General features: G+C 41.6%; 2 protein-coding genes across 27 annotated transcripts in view; both read left to right on the forward strand.

Moving 5' to 3' along the window:
• The window catches only part of CLIP1 (CAP-Gly domain containing linker protein 1), a 123,943-nt gene extending 118,044 nt beyond the window's left edge, over positions 1 to 5,899 (forward strand). For 24 of the 25 annotated variants that reach the window (XM_049101725.1, XM_025473794.3, XM_049101743.1 and 21 more), the window contains 5 exons: positions 770 to 887; positions 969 to 1,119; positions 1,723 to 1,772; positions 3,850 to 3,974; positions 4,289 to 5,899. In XM_049101725.1, the coding sequence (XP_048957682.1) occupies positions 770 to 887; positions 969 to 1,119; positions 1,723 to 1,772; positions 3,850 to 3,974; positions 4,289 to 4,514 (670 nt within the window). In that variant the 3' untranslated portion in view covers positions 4,515 to 5,899. The remainder of the gene's footprint in view (positions 1 to 769; positions 888 to 968; positions 1,120 to 1,722; positions 1,773 to 3,849; positions 3,975 to 4,288) is intronic. The other variant, XR_007406128.1, reaches the window with a different exon arrangement.
• A 586-nt stretch (positions 5,900 to 6,485) lies between these two features.
• VPS33A (VPS33A core subunit of CORVET and HOPS complexes) overlaps positions 6,486 to 19,685 on the forward strand; it is a 33,523-nt gene continuing 20,323 nt past the window's right edge. The window contains exons 1-4 of one of the 2 annotated variants that reach the window (XM_025473814.3): positions 6,486 to 8,812; positions 10,404 to 10,469; positions 11,090 to 11,217; positions 12,254 to 12,440. In XM_025473814.3, coding sequence (XP_025329599.1) covers positions 8,711 to 8,812; positions 10,404 to 10,469; positions 11,090 to 11,217; positions 12,254 to 12,440 — 483 coding nt within the window. In that variant the 5' untranslated portion in view covers positions 6,486 to 8,710. The remainder of the gene's footprint in view (positions 8,813 to 10,403; positions 10,470 to 11,089; positions 11,218 to 12,253; positions 12,441 to 19,685) is intronic. The other variant, XM_025473815.3, reaches the window with a different exon arrangement.

Raw genomic sequence — 19,685 nt, forward strand, 5'->3', positions numbered from 1 at the left:
TGACAACCAAATGCTGAGTCAAGCCGAGAACGCAAACCAAGCGTTCTGAAGTCTCCCACCAGACTCCCCCCATGTCCATGCTTTCCTTCTACACCTGGAAATCCACTTTAACATTTCTGTTCCAGCCTTTATGTAATTACCTTGAATCTCCATGAGCAACATAATGTCCTTTTCAGATCCTCTGGAGGAGAAAGGTCATAATCCTTCAGTATAAATAGCAGTAATAACCTTTGCTACTGTTTTGGCCCATGAGATCTCAAAAACACATTCTTGGAAGATGCTAAAAGTTACTGAAATTAGTGAGAACCAATGGATACCTCCAGCATAAAACTGCTCTGCATGACATCTGTGTATAATCGCTTTGCATGTGTGTATTTTAATTGTTGTTATTGCTTGGTAATAATTTATTCAAGAAGTAACAATTCATTTGGGGGGGTTAGATTTTAAAAGAATTCTTTGGGGGTAATAGTCTTGTTTTGTTAATTCTCCGTCTTCCAAGGTTATTAACTTGTTTCTTTAAATTCAAATGGATACAATGATATGCAGATTCTGGCATGTCTTTGCATAGGTAAACTTGTTCTCCCTCACAGTGAGTAAAATTTCAAGTAAAATTTTGTAAGCATAACAGCCTTAGCCCCCTTTTAAACTTCCCTGTGATACTTTTTTTCTTTACATTAACTTAAGTTAATTGCGTGTTTGTCCTAGGGCAGTTGAACCCTGACCACTCTCTTGGTTGATTTCTGGAATTTTTAACTCTTTGGTCTTTTAGAGAATCCAAGTTAATAAAGGACGCAGATGAAGAAAAAGCTTCCTTGCAGAAATCCATCAGTATTACTAGTGCCTTACTCACCGAAAAGGATGCAGAGCTGGAAAAACTGAGAAATGAGGTAGAGTACCATGTGCGGTGACAGTTCCTGCCATCTCTTTTTGTTCCAACTGCAAGCCTAAGCTAACCCGCTGCCTTTCAGGTCACAGTGCTCCGGGGAGAGAGCGCCTCCGCCAAGTCCTTGCACTCGATCGTTCAGTCTCTAGAGTCTGATAAGGCAAAGCTTGAACTCCAGGTGAAGAACTTGGAACTTCAACTCAAAGAAAACAGAAGGCAGCTCGGCAGCTCCTCAGGTAAAGTGATGGCCACATGGTGCTTCTTTCCAGTACTGCCCCTTCCTGCAGAGAAGCTGTTTCTGGTGAGATGTCCTTGGAAGGCAGCTGTTATGCTGCACCTGACCCAGCCCATCTGCCTTGGGCTCTCTCACCACTAAATCAGATAGGGCTAGTCCTGACCCAGGCTCTGCGCACAGGGGCGTGCCGGCTATCCCCCTTCTGGAGCGTTGGCAGCAGCAGAGGATGTGACAGCTGCCCTCCCAGTAGCCACTCCAGTTCTGAAAGTGTATGCACTGCCGCCAAGGGAAGCAGAGGTGGCCCCTTTGTGAGCAAATGGTAGCTTGCTTTCCTACTGTAAGTTCCAGCTGTATGTGATGGGCATCGTCCACAGCTGTGGGCCATCCCCAAGGGAGAACACAAAGTGGGAGGGCCGGTGTCTGTGCCCGATCCTCAGGGCTCCAGATGTGGGACGGGAACCCATTAACTGTTCCCAAAGAGACACATTTGGGAATTTCGCGTGAAAATACGAGCCTAACACTGGCCCCTTTGTTGCAGTAACCCAGGAAAAAAAGATGACAAGTTTTGTGAATCTCCATTTTTTTTTTTTTTTTTAAATATAAGGTAATACTGATACTCAGGCAGAGGAGGATGAAAGAGCCCAGGAGAGTCAGGTAATATTCCCTTTTTTATTTTTTTCTTGGCTTACTATTTTAAAAGATCATTCACCCTTTCAAAGAGGCAATACATTCATATGGTCTAAATAAAAAATATTAAAAATATATACAGTAGAAAATCTCCCTCCAAACACTATGTCTCATCTGCTCAGTTCCCAAACCCTGAAACAGGTGATCATTCTTATTGGGACCTTTTAAAACAATCTTTCTAAAGGTTTAAAAACATGTATATACAAACCAAATTAGCTGTCTTTTCCTCTCTTTTTTTTACACAAATGGCAATATATCTGGTCTTTTTAATAGCTAGATAGTTTTCCCCTATGTGGTTGTTCTGTGATTTAGCCAGCTGCTTGTCAGTTGACCTGACACTTAGCATATTTCTGATCCTTCAGGTGTATTATGAACAATGCTATAATGAATTATTTTGCAGATATACTAATATCTCTTTAGGACCGATTCCTAGAAGTACAGTTGCTCTGTCCAAAGATTCCTTGCTCCTCTTGACCTTAAAAAGGCAGAATTTTTTTTTGTTAAGATTTTATTTGTTTATTCATGAGAGAGACACAGGCAGAGGGGGGAAAAGCAGGCTCTCTGTGAGGGGAGCCCAATGTGGGATTTGATCCCGAGACTCTGGGATCACACTCTGAGCCAAAGTCAGAGGCTCAACCACTGAGCCACCCAGGCATCCCCCAAAAAGGCAGACTTTTTGAAAATGGTTTCCCTAAAGCCAAAATTACCAAAACAACCTAAGTTTTAAAAATGGGATTAAATGGAAGCAAACTATTCTGTATTTGGAAATGTAATTGCACATAGGCACCTAAGGTCCATCTTCAATTTTAATAGTATATTTTGGATATATTTATCCTGTTCAAAATTCAAAAGTACAAAAGCCACCATCTTTAAATAAAAGAAAAATTTAGTGAGTTTGCAGTTTATTTAGTTATCCGACATTTCCTTCGAAAGACATGAAAGGATTCAACAGATGCACTAACTCACTCTGGATAGTGTGTCTGCTTAGTCTGTGCGTCTGATAAGCGTGGATTCAATTAACTGTGTTTTCTTTTCCCCTTACCTTTCTGCTTCCATTTGTTTCATCTGCTGCTGCCAACACTTTCTTCCAATCAGCAAATGGTTTGTTTTATGTTTCCTAATTTGTGAGCGTGCGTGCATGTGTGTGAGTGGGTATGGGTGTGTGATTTCCCACTATACTTATATTCATTTTGTGGCTTTTCCTTCTTCCTGTAGTGTAGCTCCTATCAGAGTAAAGTTTTAGAAAATGTGTACCTCCTTTCAGTGTTAGAAGGGGTGTCCTGCAGAGAACCACTAAGCTAGTGATTGCTGGCTCTGTTTCAGACTTGCCCCAGGCAGGAGAATAAGGCCAAATATTTATTTAAAAAGTGAAATATGGAAGTTTTAATATTGTAAAGTAGGATTTATTCGGTGGATATTTAGAGAAATTGGACGTTTTTATTATATGAAGAAGAGGGGAAAAAAACATTGTTTTTAAATTAAAGTGCCCTTGGTTAGAAAGGAGATGTTACGGCAAGCATGTCCTCCTAATGGTCCCTCCTTGTCCCACTGCTCAGTGAATCTTGGCACAGATGCTCGTTGTACGTGGCTTTCCTGAGCACTGCCCTGTCACTCTGTGCCACAGTGCCTCACCAGCTGGAAGGGAGCTTTGAGCCTTCTCTTTCAAACACCTTCATTTTTCTCTGAAGATAGCATTTATCTCCTGTCCCACTATGACCAATCTGTAAATGTTAAATGGTGGCCTGAGGACAATTTCCATGAACTTTTTCAAATCTACAGAGCATAGAAGTTCTGGATTTGTTCTGCAGTTTAAAGGAACAATTAATTGGTTATGCTTTTTGTAGAGTTTTGTATATGTATGTGTGTGTATATATAAAACATTGAAACGTGGGTTCCGTAATGGCCACTCTTTGCCCCTCCTGTGCCCAGCACATTCTGTGGCCATAGCATGAAAGTATACTTTCATGATGTTCTTGATATTCCAGTGTACACATTTTAGACACTTTACACATCTGTTTCTTCTTTTTTTTCCTGGACAAATCAGATTGATTTCCTCAATTCAGTAATAGTGGATCTTCAGAGGAAGAATCAGGACCTCAAGATGAAGGTGGAGATGATGTCAGAAGCAGCCCTTAATGGGAATGGTGATGACCTAAACAATTATGACAGGTATTTTATATTAAGCAATACTGTGATCAGAACCTTCGTTCCACCTAAACAAAGGTTTTTAAAGTTAAGTTCTCTAGTGGATTGGAGAAACAATTGCATTGGCCATAAATCGATTTCCTAGTCTGGCAAGAGAGTGATATGCTATAAGTGGTTCGATGGAAAATTTAAAATGTGGACTGTAGAACATACACTTGAGGCTTCCAGATTTGGCCATCATTAGTTCTTGCTCATTTTGTGTGCTTTGCAAGCGATACCGTCTCTTGAATTTCATCTGATGCAGATGAGTTTCTGATTATACACGTTAACATTTGTAGTGACGACCAGGAGAAACAGTCCAAGAAGAAACCTCGCCTTTTCTGTGACATATGTGACTGCTTCGACCTCCACGACACTGAGGACTGCCCCACCCAGGCGCAGGCATCAGAGGACCCCCCCCACTCCACACACCACGGCAGTCGGAGCGAGGAGCGCCCGTACTGTGAAATCTGTGAGGTGTTTGGGCACTGGGCCTCCCACTGCAATGATGACGAGACCTTCTGACGGAACCCCCAGCCGCGCGCCAGGCTCCTCAGACGCACTAGGATGTAGGCGACGGACCACCAGCATCGTGTGTGCAGACTTCAGGAGAGCTCACATTATTTTTGACCCCCATCAACAAATCTAAAAAAAAATATTTTGATCTTCACTAAATCACCCTTTTAGACTCCCCTTAGAAGTTAAAATAATAAACACCTAGTAGGTGAGTTTTCACCTCTAATTTTCTCATCTTGATTTTTAAAAGTTCCAACAAGACATTGCACCAGATGCCAATTACATCTACTGTCCCAAGGGAAACCTCCTAGAACAATCCCTATCCTCACAATACCTTATTTAAGTAACTTTAAATTATGCTGTTACTTTTCATATTTGCACTAAAATTTTTCCAGGCTGCATTTGTATATTTAGATGTTTGGGTTAAGCTTTGACACTGGAATGAGTTGGAAAAATGTGCCATTTTGCATTTTCATCTACTCATTTAAAGTATTTTATTCTTAAAGAAGTATCTTTGAGCTCTTTGCACTACCTGACGTCAGTAGTGCCTTTATTTCAGGCTTGATAATACTTAGGTGTGATTATAAAATCATGAAACAGGTAAAGGGAGGGGGAAGCCCTAAACTGCTGTGGGGACATTTTAGAATCTATATGCTGCACCTACTCATTCTACTGTGGTGTTTTGTTCATTGGTTTTGCATAATTTCAGCTTCTATATATTATATGTATATATTTTTTAAAAATCTGTATTTTGGGAGAAAACACAATGTCTTTCTTTTCAGATTTTTACCTTTATGAAAAAGAAAACACATTAGGACATAATGGACTAGGCCAGAAAATAACATCACGTGGCTTTGCAACTATTTTTCCTGTTTTCATTTTGTTTCTTTTATAAGAAATAAATAACTGGGAGGATTTTTCTCCAAATTTGTTTCTTCAGCAGATATCCCCAGCAGTCATTTAACTAGATAATAAGCCACTATAAAACACCTAAATTAACTAGTCTACAACCTTTACAAGTTTTTTTTTACTGTGTTTTTAGATGAATGTACGATGAGAAATTCAACGTTAATAATTTTGGATTTTATTATCACAAAAAATAAAATGAAGGACCTCAACCATCAGAAGTTTTATCAACCAGTTTGAATCTATTTATCTTCATTTGAATGTCTTCTAGAATATGTAAAAAGTAATAAATGTATCTTCCATGCTATGTGTACAATAAGAACTTCTATAATTGTATATAAGCATTTGATGTATTTTTCTCCTCAAGATTATCAAATGTGTGTCTGACAAGTGAAAAATCTGTAATGAGTTGAAAGTTTTGGTTTTAAACATAATAGAAAGTGTTTCACAAACAAAATGTAAAGCAGTATTAAAATTTGAGCAAACAAGTGTTCTGTATCTACTTTTTTGCCAATGGTAGTAAGCTGATATTATTTTCAGACTTGTCATAATTTTTTTTCTTTAAATGAACAAGCACTATATATCCAAATAGCAATTTCTGCTGCAGTCTTGCTGATAAACAACTTTTAAGAAAGAATATATCTTCATCTCAAAGCATCCTATGACCCACTTAACATGAAATAAATACCTAAGGTCATTGTCCATTGCTATATCACACTATATTACCTGATAAAAATATAAGTGGCACTAGGTAGCACCAACTATCAATCCATGAAGTTTTAGAAAGAAACTCTGAAAGTTGCTAGGATCTTTATTTAGCAAAAACGATTACTGAACTAAACATTTGTTTTATGAGCACAGACTCCCCAACAGGTCAATATTTCCAAAGCAGAGCTTTTTTTTTTTTTAAGATTTTATTTATTTATTCATGAGAGAGAGAGGCAGAGACACAAGCAGGGGGAGAAGCAGGCTCCATGCAGCCTGACATGGGACTCGATTCCAGGTCTCCAGGATCACGCCCCGGGCCAAAGGTGGCGCTAAACCACTGAGTCACTGGGGCTGCCCAGAGCTTTTTTTTTTTTTTTTTTAAGATTTTATTTTTATTTATTTGAGAACAAGAGAGCACAGCAGAGGGAGAGGGAGAAGCGAGATCCCTGCTGAGCAGAGGGCTCAAGGCAGCTCCATCCCAGGATCCTGAGATCATGACCTGAGCCAAAGGCATATGCTTAACCGGCTCAGCCACCCAGGTGCCCCCAAAGCAGAGCTAGTAGTACATAACTTTTACCTAAATAATACCCTGACACTAGTTCTTGACTTCGGTAGGAACCATAGGAGATTAAAAGACTAAAACCATAAACTTACTGTGGTAATCGTTTTGCAATTTACACTTAGGTCAAAGCATGTTTTACACATTAAACCAAAAACACTGTTACATGTCAATTATATCAAAAATTAAAAAAACACTAAGGTCTGCAATATTTATAGGGCAACCACAGCAGTATAGCAATGTTCCCAAACATTGGGTCTCTATAACAAGTTAAACACCTGTGTTGATCATCTTCTAGCATCCTGATCCTGTCTGAGAAGGATTGTTTATTATCTTGGGCTTGCTCATTTACATTCATGCATGCTTGGGATTTCACCTCATACCTAAGTTGTGGCCTCATTTATTGGTTCATGATAAGGCTTGCTGAGCTCAACATGTATTCTCACAGATGGTGCTAAAATAATACATTTCCAGTTGGACAAAAAGCCTGCACATGTGACAATCTGTGATAACGTTGAGAACCATTGTAGAAACTGGGTTGAGAAAGAGCATGGAACAGTCTGCATGGGTGGAAACAAGAGTTTATTGATTGAACTGAAATCCTAGTTTATTTCAGCAATATCTTAGCCATCACAAAAATAAACTCTATCAAGGGCGACAGAAATCTCTACAGCGAGGCTTAAGGGCTCAGCCGCCAAGTGGTGAACAACAGCAGGGTGCGTGGCAGGCACTGCCTGGGCAGGAAGTTAGGAAGCAGCGGTGGTGGCAGATGCGAGCTGGGGCCTCACTTCTTAGCAGGCATGGGAAACAAGATATTTAAAAATCTAAATGGTTTTTATGGACTCATGGAATCGAAAGTGCAAGTGTCTGTATGATTGATTGCTCTTCATCATCCCCAAATTCTCCTCTTTGCTTATTCCGACTTCATGGTAATTGTTTAGTGAGCTCTTTAAAAAAAATTTTTTTTTAATTTATTCATGAGAGGCACAGAGAGAGAGAGAGAGAGAGGCAGAGACACAGACAGAGGGAGAAGCAGGCTCCATGCTGGGAACCCGACATGGGACTCGATCCCAGGTCTCCAGGATCACACCCCGGGCTAAAGGCGCCGCTACACCGCTGAGCCACCGGGGCTGCCCTAGTGAGCTCTTTCTTCATAATATACCGTGTATATAAAGGATTGAAGGTCACCCATTCGAAAACCCAACATTTTCAAGCCTTTCGCATCCCAAATAGTTCATTTCCACCCTCGAAGTATTGAAATGCTCATATCCTAAAACAATAGTTATTAAGCAATTAACTTCGGACACCCTTCTAAACTTTTAATATGAAACATGATGTAAATTCCATCTTCTTGATCCTCATAACTCACAAGGTAACATACTAATTTTACTGATGCAGGGAGAACTGGATTCCCCGTGGGATAGTATTTGTGTGAAACAGCACGCAGTTGAAGTTTATCAGGAAGAGCCAAAAAGACCCATCACGTGACAGGCTCCTTCAGCTACTCTTTTTTTTTTCTTTTTTTAAGATTTTACTTATTTATGAGAGGCAGAGACACAGGCAGAGGGAGAAGCAGTCTCCATGCAGGGAGCCCGACGTGGGACTCGATCCCGGGTCTCCAGGATCACGCCCTGGGCTGAAGGCGGCGCTAAACCGCTGCGCCACCCAGGCGTCCCAGCTACTCTCCTTTTTTGTAAATTTTAGCCTACAAACTCAAAGAGCAAAGCGAACGGTTTTCTGATTGCTACGAAAGATTTGCATGACAGTGGGTACGCCTGCTGCTAAGAAGGAAGGGAACGAGTAGGGTTCAGTCCCCGTCTCTCAGGTCAACTCACTGAGCCCAGTAACTCCTGGACGGAGGCAGGGTCCGGATACGCCGGGGGTCTGGGGGAGCGTCGGGCGCTGGGGCCAGAAAAGAGAGACGTGGACCCTTCTCAGTTTCCGGATTTGCGTGCTGTCAGCCGCCCACGTCACGTGACTGCGCCGCCACGTGACCACGTCTGTTCGCCAGGAAAGGGGGCGGTGGGGCAAGATGGCGGCCCACCTGTCCTACGGACGAGTGAACCTGAACGTGCTGCGCGAGGCGGTGCGTCGCGAGCTGCGCGAGTTCCTGGACAAGTGCGCGGGTAGCAAGGTGAGGAATGGGAGGTGGCGACGGTGTTATCCCCAGTCCGGCCCGTCCTAATCCGGTGCCCGACCGCCTGAGCTCCAGGAGTACGAGGTCCCTGGGGCTTCCGAGGAGGGGAGCAGGAGGGACCAGGGAGACGAGAGGGGCCTGCTGGTGGGTCCCGGGGCACCCAGTCCGGAGTCAGCGTGGCATCGCGATTGTTTTGTTGCAGCAGAGTAAGCCACTGTGGTATCGCAGCCCCTCGTGTACCAGCTGTGTCAGGTGCCTTTCAGGTCCAGAGGGGCAGATCTGGTGCCCCTGAGATCGGGACGAGTGAGGCGGGCCCGGCCCAAGGGTGTGGGTGGTTCAGTGTCCATGCATTACAGCGATCGTGCGTGTCGTTGCCTAGCGAACCATCCAAAAGTCTCTGAAGCACCAATGTCTTAACAACCTGCTGCTCACACGGATTATGAAAGAAGTTATAGTTATTTGAGAGTTTAACGTGACCTTTCTGAGGATTGTTTCTCCTGTTAGACGTTTACCATCACCCAGCTCACAACTGAGTGAGGAATTGTAGATCAGGGACTTGATAGGATGTCACCTTTGTCCCCTCCTGTTAGGATTTATCGGTCCCCCTTGAGAACTGGCAGTACAACTCCAAAAAGAGGAGAATTGGGGAATCTCAGCAGTCTTAGGAAGAATAGAACCCCAAGAGATTAGATTGGGTACTAACAGCTACTGAGAGAAAAAGAAGCAGGCTAAGTCCTAGGTGCCCAATTGAGGCTCAAGAAATGATGCTGAAATCTGAGTTAAGATCATGGATTGAGTCAATGTCAGTATCCTGGATGTTATATTGTAGTCTGGTTTTGCAAAACGTTACCATCAGGGGAGACTGGGCAGAGCATACAGGGGCACTCTGTATTGTTTCTTTTTTTTATTTTTTATTTATGATAGTCACACACACACAGAGAGAGAGAGAGAGGCAGAGACATAGGCAGAGGGAGAAGCAGGCTCCATGCACCGGGAGCCTGACGTGGGATTCAATCCCCAGGTCTCCAGGATCGCGCCCTGGGCCAAAGGCAGGCGCTAAACCGCTGCGCCACCCAGGAATCCCTCTGTATTGTTTCTTACAAATAAATGTTAATCTACACTTATCTCAGTAAAAATTTCAGTTAAAAAAAGGGAAGAAGGAGGTGCCTGGGTGGCTCAGTCAGTTAAGCCCCAGACTCTTGATTTTGGCTCAGGTCATGATCTCAGGGTGGCGGGATCAGACTCTGAACTGGGCTCAGCACTCAGCAGGGAGTCTGCTTGAGATTCTTTCTCTCCTCCATCTGCCCTTCCCTCTCCCCCTATACTCCATCTCTCTTGCTCTCTCTCGCAAATAAATTAATCTTTAAGAAATAAAACAAAACAAAAAAAACAGTAGCATCACTTGTCCAGATGCTGGTTTTTCTTTAGATCTGTAGGATATGAATGTGGTTAGAGCCAATCATTAAGATTTTTGTTAATTCAGAGTTTGAAGCAAGTATTCCTACTAGACATGACTGCTGTTTTCTGTGGGTGTTGTTGAAATTCCTGATCTTAACCATAACAAGAAAATGTTTCTGCCCCCCTACAGGCAATAGTTTGGGACGAGTACCTCACAGGACCCTTTGGCCTGATTGCACAGTATTCGCTACTGAAGGTAAATGAGCTATTTGAGTTTTGTTCAGGGATTAATAATTCTGTACTTTAGCAAATGATAGGATTTTACATTTTCTCTGAGCAATTGGCTTACAGAGCTCTTTGGTCTTTATAAACACTGATAATGCATGCCTAACATTCTTTATACAGTGGTCCATTGACCTGCGATTTTATTTATTCATGAAAGACACACAGAGAGAGTCAGAGACATAGGTGGAGAAGCAGGCTCCCTGCAGGGAGCCCGATGTGGAACTCCATCCCAGGATCCTGGGATCATGACCTGAGCCGAAGGCAGTTGCTCAACCGCTGAGCCAACCAGGTGTCCCTGGCCTGTGATTTTATACTGATGCTAATTCTAGGAAAATTATTAGCATTGTATCATGTGACCCTTACATAGTGTCATTGATAGTTCATTGTGTGAGAGCCATTTGAATTCAGATGCAATAGCAATGACAGATGCAGTAGCAATGACTTAATACTGAAACTTTGTCCTTTATGCATCTGGCTTTGGGGAGATTCAACTTTGCTAATCTAGTATTAATGTCATTGGGCTGTGATAGGTGAAATTCGGGGTTGTTTTTTTTTGTTTTTTTTTAACCTTTTGTGTATGTGTTTTCCTAGGAACATGAAGTGGAAAAAATGTTCACACTTAAGGGAAGTCGTTTGCCTGCAGCTGATGTCAAGAATATTATTTTTTTTGTCAGACCCAGGCTAGAACTAATGGATATAATTGCTGAAAATGTGCTCAGGTATCTCTCAGAGCTTACATTTAGTCCAAGAGAGGTTGGTCCTTCTCGTGGTTTTAATGTACTGAGTGCCTTATTGCAGCCTCCTCATCTTGCCAGTGCATTGGGAGGTAGTCTTCCAAAAACAGGGTGGATGGGAAAGAACATAAGAGGGCGAATGGGAAAGTCATGAAGTTGTGCAGACAGTTGGAGAAAGGGATCAGCATATAACCCCATATTCAGGGTAGCTAAAAATTTGCACCTATATCAGTAGAAAGGACTCTGATTAAAACAGCCAAAACCTCTAATGGTTATTTTTCAATACACTCTATATAGTGTGATTGAATTTCATAAGAAAAATAAGTATGAGCTGATTAAAATTTAATGTAGTATCCAATCTATAGAGCCCCATCCACACTCTGTGGTACAGTTGATTGATGTGGCCCTTGAAATCTTAAAAGCATATGGGCTATTTTGGGAGTGATCTTTCATTTTCCATAAAATCGTGTCATTGGTTGGGTTAAAGAACCATTTGTTTTCAGTAAGACACAGATATCCTGTTTCAATAAACCTGAGAGCTTGAATGCCTCATAAATGGTTTAAGAGAAAGCTAGAAAATGCATCAGAAAACAGTGGCTGTGGGTCAATATCTCTTTCCTGTCAGGGAAAAAAAAGAGCGAGGGAGCAACTGTCTAACAATTTTTTGTTGTTGTTGTTTTTTTAAGATTTTATTTATTTATTCATGAGTGACACAGAAAGAGGCAGAGACAGAGGCAGAGGGAAGAGAGGCAGGCTCCATGTAGGAGCTGGATGCGGGACTCGATCCCGAAACTCCACATCATGTCCTGAGCAGAAGGCAGATGCTCAGCCACTGAGCCTCCCAGGCGTCCCCTGTCTAACAATATGAATCTAAAAATCAATATGTGTATGTTTATCCAACCAGCATTTATTTAGCACCTGCTGGGTGCCAGGCATTGGGCTAGGCTCTGGGAATAAAATGAGTGAAATAGCCTACCACTCCAAGGCACTCCTAAGCTAACAAGTGTTACTTCTTTTGCAGTGAAGACCGACGTGGCCCAACAAGAGATTTCCACATTTTGTTTGTGCCAAGACGTAGTTTACTATGTGAACAGCGGTTAAAGGATTTGGGTGTTCTGGGATCCTTTATTCATAGGGAGGAGTACAGCCTCGACCTCATTCCATTTGATGGGGATCTCTTATCCATGGAATCAGAGGGTGCATTCAAAGTAAGCTTTACATTTTCCTTTCTAACGTCAGACTTTAATTTTGGTCATATTTATGAGCATGACAATATCAGTGATATTGTTTTAATTTGCATTTTTGTGATTACTGTGAAGCTGAGCCTTTCTCCATGTTTATTGACATTTAAGATTTTTCTCTTCAGCAAATTGCTTGCTCATTTTTGTTGTCTTTTTTTTTTTCTTTAAGGAATTCTTTATATATTCTGGACAGTAATCAGTATGGGTTATAGAAGCTGCAAGTATGTGCTCCCAGTCTGTGGTATCTCATTTAATTATAATATTTTGTATCACCTAGACCTTTCCCATTATAAAGTGTTTTATTTTTTTAGTAATATTGAGTAACATTGAGACATAATTCACGTGCCATAAAATTTACCCCTTTAGCGTGTGTAGTCTCATAGTTTCCAGTATAGCCACAGAGTTGTACAACCGTCACCACCATCCAATTGTGGAACATGTTCATCATCCCAGAAAGAAACCCTCTGCCCATTAGCAGTCAGCCTTCTTCCCTCTCTCCGCAGTTACTGACAGTCATTAGTCTCTTGCCATCTGTATGGATTTGCCTGTTATGGAAATTTATCAGTGAAACCATATAGCATGTGGTCCATATAACATGTGGTCCTTTGTGTCTAGCCTCTGTCTTAGCATCATGTTCTCGAGGCCCATCCACCTTGTAGCAGGTGTCAGTACTTCATTCCTTTTTTTTTTTAAAGATTTTTTAATTTTTTTTTATTCATAGAGACACAGAGAGAGAGAGAGGCAGAGACACAGGCAGAGGAAGAAGCAGGCACCATGCAGAGAGCCTGACATGGGACTCGATCCAGGGTCTCCAGGATCACGCCCTAGGCTGCAGACGGCGCTAGACCGCTGCGCCACCGGGGCTGCCCACTTCATTCCTTTTTACTGCCAAATAGCGTTCTGTCATAATGATATCCCACATTTTGTGTATCATTCATCTCTAGCAGACAGGTGACGATTTCTCACTTGCCATCTCTCATGATGTTGTGAACATGCATACAAGGTCTTGTACGTATGTGGGTTTTCATTTCTTTTACATATACCTAGAAGTAGAATTGCTGGGTCATATGGTAGAACTGTGCTTAACTTAACGTTAGGAGGAGTTGCCAGGCTTTCCACAGTGACTAACATTTTCTGCTCCCATGAGAGGTAAATGAGGGTTCCAATCTTACATTCTTACCAACACGTTGCTATCTGTCTTTTTGAGGCTTTGCCATCCCAGTGAGTGTGAAGCATCATCTCATTGGGGTTTTGTTTTGCATTTCGATAGTGACTAATGATGTTGATCACCTTCTCCTGTGCTTCTTGGCCATTTATAGGTCTTCTTTAAGGAAATGTCTATTCAATCTGTGGTGCATTTTTAAAATTGGGATAGCTTATCTTTCATTAGAAGAGTTGTAAAAGGCACGCCTGGGTGACTTAGTGGTTGAGCATCTGCCTTTGACTCAGGGTGTGATCCTGGGGTCTGGGATCCAGTCCTGTATGGGACTCCTTGCAGGGAGCCTGCTTCTCCCTCTGCCTGTCTGCCTCTGTGTGTCTCATGAATCAAGTAAATAAAATATATTTAAAAAAAAAAGAGAGAGAGAGAGAGAGTTGCTAGAATTCTGGAACGTTCTGGAATGTTCTGGATCCAGGTCCTTTAGTCAGTTACATGATTTGCAAGTATTTTCTCCCATTCTGTGAGTTTTTTGCACTTAGTAAAAGTGGTATCCTCCAACATAAAAAAATTGTATTTTCAACACAAAATTTTTCATTTTGAAGTTTAGTTTATCTGTTTTTCCCTCTTGTCATTTATGCTTTTGGTGTCCCATCCAAGAATTGCCTAAGCTTGAGTAATGAATTGACCCCTCTGTTTTCTTCAAAGAATTTTATGATTTCAGTCTTACTTCAGGTCTTTGACCTATTTTAGGTTCATTTTTATCTGATGGGAAGTGGGGACCCAGCTTCATTCATTTGCCTGTGGCTGTCCATTTGTTCCAGAACTGTTCACTGGAAGGTGGTATTTTCCTTGTTGTCTTGGTGCCCTTGTTGAAAATTAGTTGTCTGTAAATGTGTCTATTTCTGGCATCTCAATTCTAGTCCATTAATCAGTATGTCTGTCCCTACACCAGTACCATGCTCTCTTGATTCCTATGGCTTTGTAGTAAACTTTGACCCTGAGGGGTATGAGTTTTCCCAGTTAAAGTAGTTAAATATATTACTTTTATTCTTTGAGCTTGTTTTTTGAGTTTTAATAAATCCTTTTCCACCCTGAAGACATAGGAAATCTTATATTTTCCTTTGAAAGTCTTAAAGTTTTGCTTTTAATGGAAAAGAAGGTCAGGTCTATAATCTAGCTTGAATTATGTTTTTGTGTGGAGTGTGTGGTGTGAGGTAGAGGCTCATTTAATTTTTTCCAGATGGGTACCAAGTTGTTTTTGCACTGGTTTTCTCCACTGCCTATTTTCAACATATATATATAGAGAATGTTTATGCCTGTGTTCTCCAGATCTGAGAGTTTTCTTGCAAATGTAATTTTGTGTATTTGCTTTATTTACCATCTTTATTTCAAAGAACACTTTCTCTCATTAGGATATTACTTTACCTTTAATAAAATAACTTGGAAGTGTTTTGAAAACGTTATTCTTGCAGAATGATAAATTTCTTTGAATCGGAAAGGGTACAGAGTGAAAGGTAAGCCTCCCAGTGCTCAAATTGCCAGTACCCTCCCAGAAGCAATCACTATTACTAATTCTTTTTTTTTCTCTCAGAGATGCTTTATGTAGCTACAGCTTATAGTGTATATAAAATATCCTCCCCATTTCTATGCAAATGGTGGCATATACTATATTTTTGTTTGAAACTGCATAGTGTTCCACTCTTTGGAGGTAGCATGATATATTAAACCAGTCCCCTTCTACAGGACATATCACCATTTCTCATCTTGTCCTGTTGGAGGCAGTGCTACAGTGAATAACCCATTCCGAGATTTTAAATTGTTCATGGACTGTCTGTTCCATATTAAAAGCTGTTTTTGTTGTAAAATTCATTGATGTTCGGTTCTATTATATTTTGCCTTCAGAAAAGAAAAAAAAATCAAAAATAAACTTTTGTGTATTGCAAAAAAAAAAAAAAAACCTGTACACAGGTAACTCTGCATGTGGGCCCTGTAACTATAGACTATTCTTTACTTTCCTTTGACATTTGTCTTTTGACTTTGTTTATGGTAGTTTTTGCCATGCGTGCTTTTCAGCACAGTCATATCTGTCCATATTTCTTTCGTTGATTCATGGGTTTGTGATGGAGACTAGAACTTTTGAGAACCTCTCAAAAGTTGTACAAAAACCTCTTTGAAACTTTTTCCTCCCCAGTATGTTGTTCCAGTGATCACTACCTTATAAGAGGGAATTCGAGGCAGTAGATCTCAGTGGCAACATTTATTCGAATAACCAAAAGAACTTCTTGGCTCTTTTCCACCATTTTCCCTACTGGTTTGCTTATACTAAATCTCATCCAAAGATGGTACAGATGCCCCCTCCCTCCACAGCATTTTAAATGAAAATTTTCAGGCATACACAAAAGTTAAGAGTGTAGGGATCCCTGGGTGGCGCAGCGGTTTAGCGCCTGCCTTTGGCCCAGGGCGTGATCCTGGAGACCCGGGATCGAATCCCACGTCAGGCTCCCGGTGCATGGAGCCTGCTTCTCCCTCTGCCTATGTCTCTGCCTCTCTCTCTCTCTCTCTGTGTGTGACTATCATAAATAAATAAAAATTAAAAAAAAAAGTTAAGAGTGTAACAAGTGTAGGGGTGCCTAGGTGGCTCAGTCGGTAAAGTGTCTGCCTTCAGCTCAGGTTATGATCCTGGGGTCCTGAGATTGAGTCCCTCATCGGGCTCCCTCCTCAGTGGAGAGTTGGCTTCTCCCTCTTCCTCTGCTACTCCATCCACACATGCGTGTGCGTGCTTGGACTCATGAGTGTCCTCTTTCTCAAATAAATAAGTAAAAGTTTTTTTTTTTTAAAGAAAGGATTTAACAGGGAACACCCATATGCCCATCACCTAGATTCTGGAATTACCATTTTGCTGTATCTGTTTAATCATTGATCTATAATGGGTATACCCTCAGGTAATTAATTCACATTTCTGTAATTAATGCGAATTGGTAGCAGCTGAGGAAAACTTGCCCCTGCATGACAAAACCTCCAGAGGAGAGATCTCCTGTTTGTTTTTCTGATGTTTTGTTTTGTTTTCTGATGTTTTTCTGATGATTTGCGAAAAGGATTCTTTTCTGTTGGGAATTTCAAGCTCTTGGTTTTTTGTTTTTGGGTTTTTTTTTTTTAAAGGTTTTATTTATTTATTGATGAGAGACACAGGGAGAGAGAGAGAGACAGAGGCAGAGACATAGAGGGAGAAGACATAGAGGGAGACTGTCTGCAAGGAGCCCAATGTGGAACTTGATCCCAGACCCTGAGATCACACAATGAGCCAAAGGTAGATGCTCAACTGCTGAGCCACCTAAGTGTCCCAAGCTCTTGCTTTTGTACGTTCATTTCAGATTCTGTTTAGAAATCAAAGATTTTTGGGCAACGCTGGTGGCTCAGCGGTTTAGTGCCGCCTTCAGCCCAGGGTGTGATCCTGGAGACTCGGGATCGAATCCCACATTGGGCTCCCTGCATGGAGCCTGCTTCTCCCTCTGCCTGTGACTCTGCCTTTCTCTCTCTCTCTCTCTCTCTCTCTCTCTCTCTTTCTCTCTCTCTCTCTCTGTGTCTCTCATGAATAAATAAAATTTTTTAAAAATTAAAAAAAAAAAGAAATCAAAGATTTTGCCTGGATGGTAAAGCTGGGAGTTCTACCTAATGCTAAATTCAACCCCAATTTCTGATGAAGTTGATATAATTTTACATATGTGTTTGACTTTAAACAATGAACATAACTTAGTGATTTTTGGCATCAGAAGGCATATTGTAAATCTTTCTGTGCATTGGGGATGTACTTATGATCTTCTCTGTCATTGTTCTATACAAAATGTGAGAATGAGGGGATCCCTGGGTAGCGCAGCAGTTTAGCGCCTGCCTTTGGCTCAGGGCACGATCCTGGAGACCCGGGATCGAATCCCACGTCGGGCTCCCGGTGCATGGAGCCTGCTTCTCCCTCTGCCTGTGTCTCTGCCTCTCTCTCTCTCTGTGTGTGTGTGACTATCATAAATAAATAAAAATTTAAAAAAAAAATGTGAGAATGAGAGTTCAGCCCGTTGAACACTCATTAACAGTGCTTTATGTATCATGGCCTTCATAGGTACACATAAAAATCAGTGTATATGAGTATCTCCTTTGTAAAAACTGTGGGCTGTTCTGTTGTGTGGGCATGTGGGATTTGGAGGTCAAAAAATATGTATATTTAAATGCTAACAGTATTAGCATTTGTGCCTCTCAAAATGTCCCTCTGGCTTGAAATTCCACAGGTGTACAATAGAGTTGGGATAGTAATACAAATAATCACTGTACCAACAATTATAGTAGAGTAGAAAATTTAAAATTAATACCTGTTGTTAACTTTTAAATCTTTTTTGAAAGATAGATTTATAAAAAGAATGTCGGAGCACCTGGGTGGCTCCCCTGGTTAAGCATCCAACCCTTTTTTTTTTCTTTTTAAGATTTTATTTAATTATTCATGAGAGATACAGAGAAAGGCAGAGGGAAGAGCAGGCTTCTGAGGGGAGCCCACTGCATGACTCGATTCCAGGACCCTGGGATCATGACCTGAGCCAAAGACAGATGCTCAACCACTGAGCCACCCAGGCATCCCAAGCACCCAACTCTTGGATTTGGCTCAGGTCATGATCTCTGGGTCATGAAATCGATTTCCACGTGAGGCTGGAGATTCTCTCTCTGCCTCTGCCCCTCCCCCCATGCTCACTCTCTCTGTAGTAATACAGCTTTTTAAATTAAAATAATATGAATGCGGGATCCCTGGGTGGCGCAGCGGTTTAGCGCCTGCCTTTGGCCCAGGGCGCGATCCTGGAGACCCGGGATCGAGTCCCACGTCGGGCTCCCGGTGCATGGAGCCTGCTTCTCCCTCTCCCTGTGTCTCTGCCTCTCTCTCTCTCTCTCTCTCTCTGTGTGTGACTATCATAAATAAAAAAAAAAAAATAATAATAATATGAATGCTGGGGCACCTGGCTGGCTTAGTGTGTAGAGCATGCAACTTTTGATCACGGGGTTGTGGATTTGAGTCCCATGTTGGGTGTTAACAGATTACTTAAAAATAAAATTTTAAAGGGGCTCCTGGGCAGCTCAGTTGGTTAAGCATCTGCCTTCGGCTTAGGTCATGACCTCAGGGTCCTGGAATCGAGCCCCACGTTGGACTCCCTGCTCAGGGAGGAGTCTGCTTTTCCTTCTCCCTCTACCCCCCTCCCTCCTGCTTGCATTGTCTCTCTCTCTTAAATAAATAAATAAAATCTTTTAAAAATAAAATCTTTTTTAAAAAAGTAATATGAATACTATTTTGAGAGATGTTCCCTACTGTTTTCTTTCTTGAATTTTTATCTTAGTTCTACTCCAATCAGGAATTTTAAGTAACTTTGCCAGGAAGTGTGTCTTCAGACATTCCTTTATTTTTGCCTTTCGTATGTAGTGAAATGTTAAAATACCCCAGCCTTAAAAGAGCCATCATCCAACAGTGCTTCCAGTGGTAACTAGACGCTCGCTCCTCACAGTGTTTTCAGGAGACAGTCCTCCTTCCTCCTGAGGGTGGAGTGCCTGAATTCTCTACTCTGTCTTCTGTGATTCCTGTGGTGTCCTTTCCCTCGTGGCTTTGGAGGCTAGATCCATGTTTGGTGGGTGGGTAGGGGGCAGGTGTCTGGTGCAGTGTACCATTTTGACTTATTTCTTTTTAGAGAGGGAGGGACAAAGGGAGACAGAATCTTTTTTTTTAATTTATTTTTTATTGGTGTTCAATTTACCAACATATAGAATAACCCTCAGTGCCCGTCACCCATTCACTCCCACCCCCCATCCTCCTCCCCTTCTACCACCCCTAGTTCGTTTCCCAGAGTTAGGAGTCTTTATGTTCTGTCTCCCTTTCTGATATTTCCCACACATTTCTTCTCCCTTCCCTTATATTCCCTTTCACTATTATTTATATTCCCCAAATGAATGAGAACATATAATGTTTGTCCTTCTCCGACTGACTTGCTTCACTCAGCATAATACCCTCCAGTTCCATCCACATTGAAGCA

The sequence above is a fragment of the Canis lupus genome, chromosome 26 (assembly GCF_003254725.2).
Source record: "Canis lupus dingo isolate Sandy chromosome 26, ASM325472v2, whole genome shotgun sequence".
Lineage (NCBI taxonomy): Eukaryota > Metazoa > Chordata > Mammalia > Carnivora > Canidae > Canis > Canis lupus.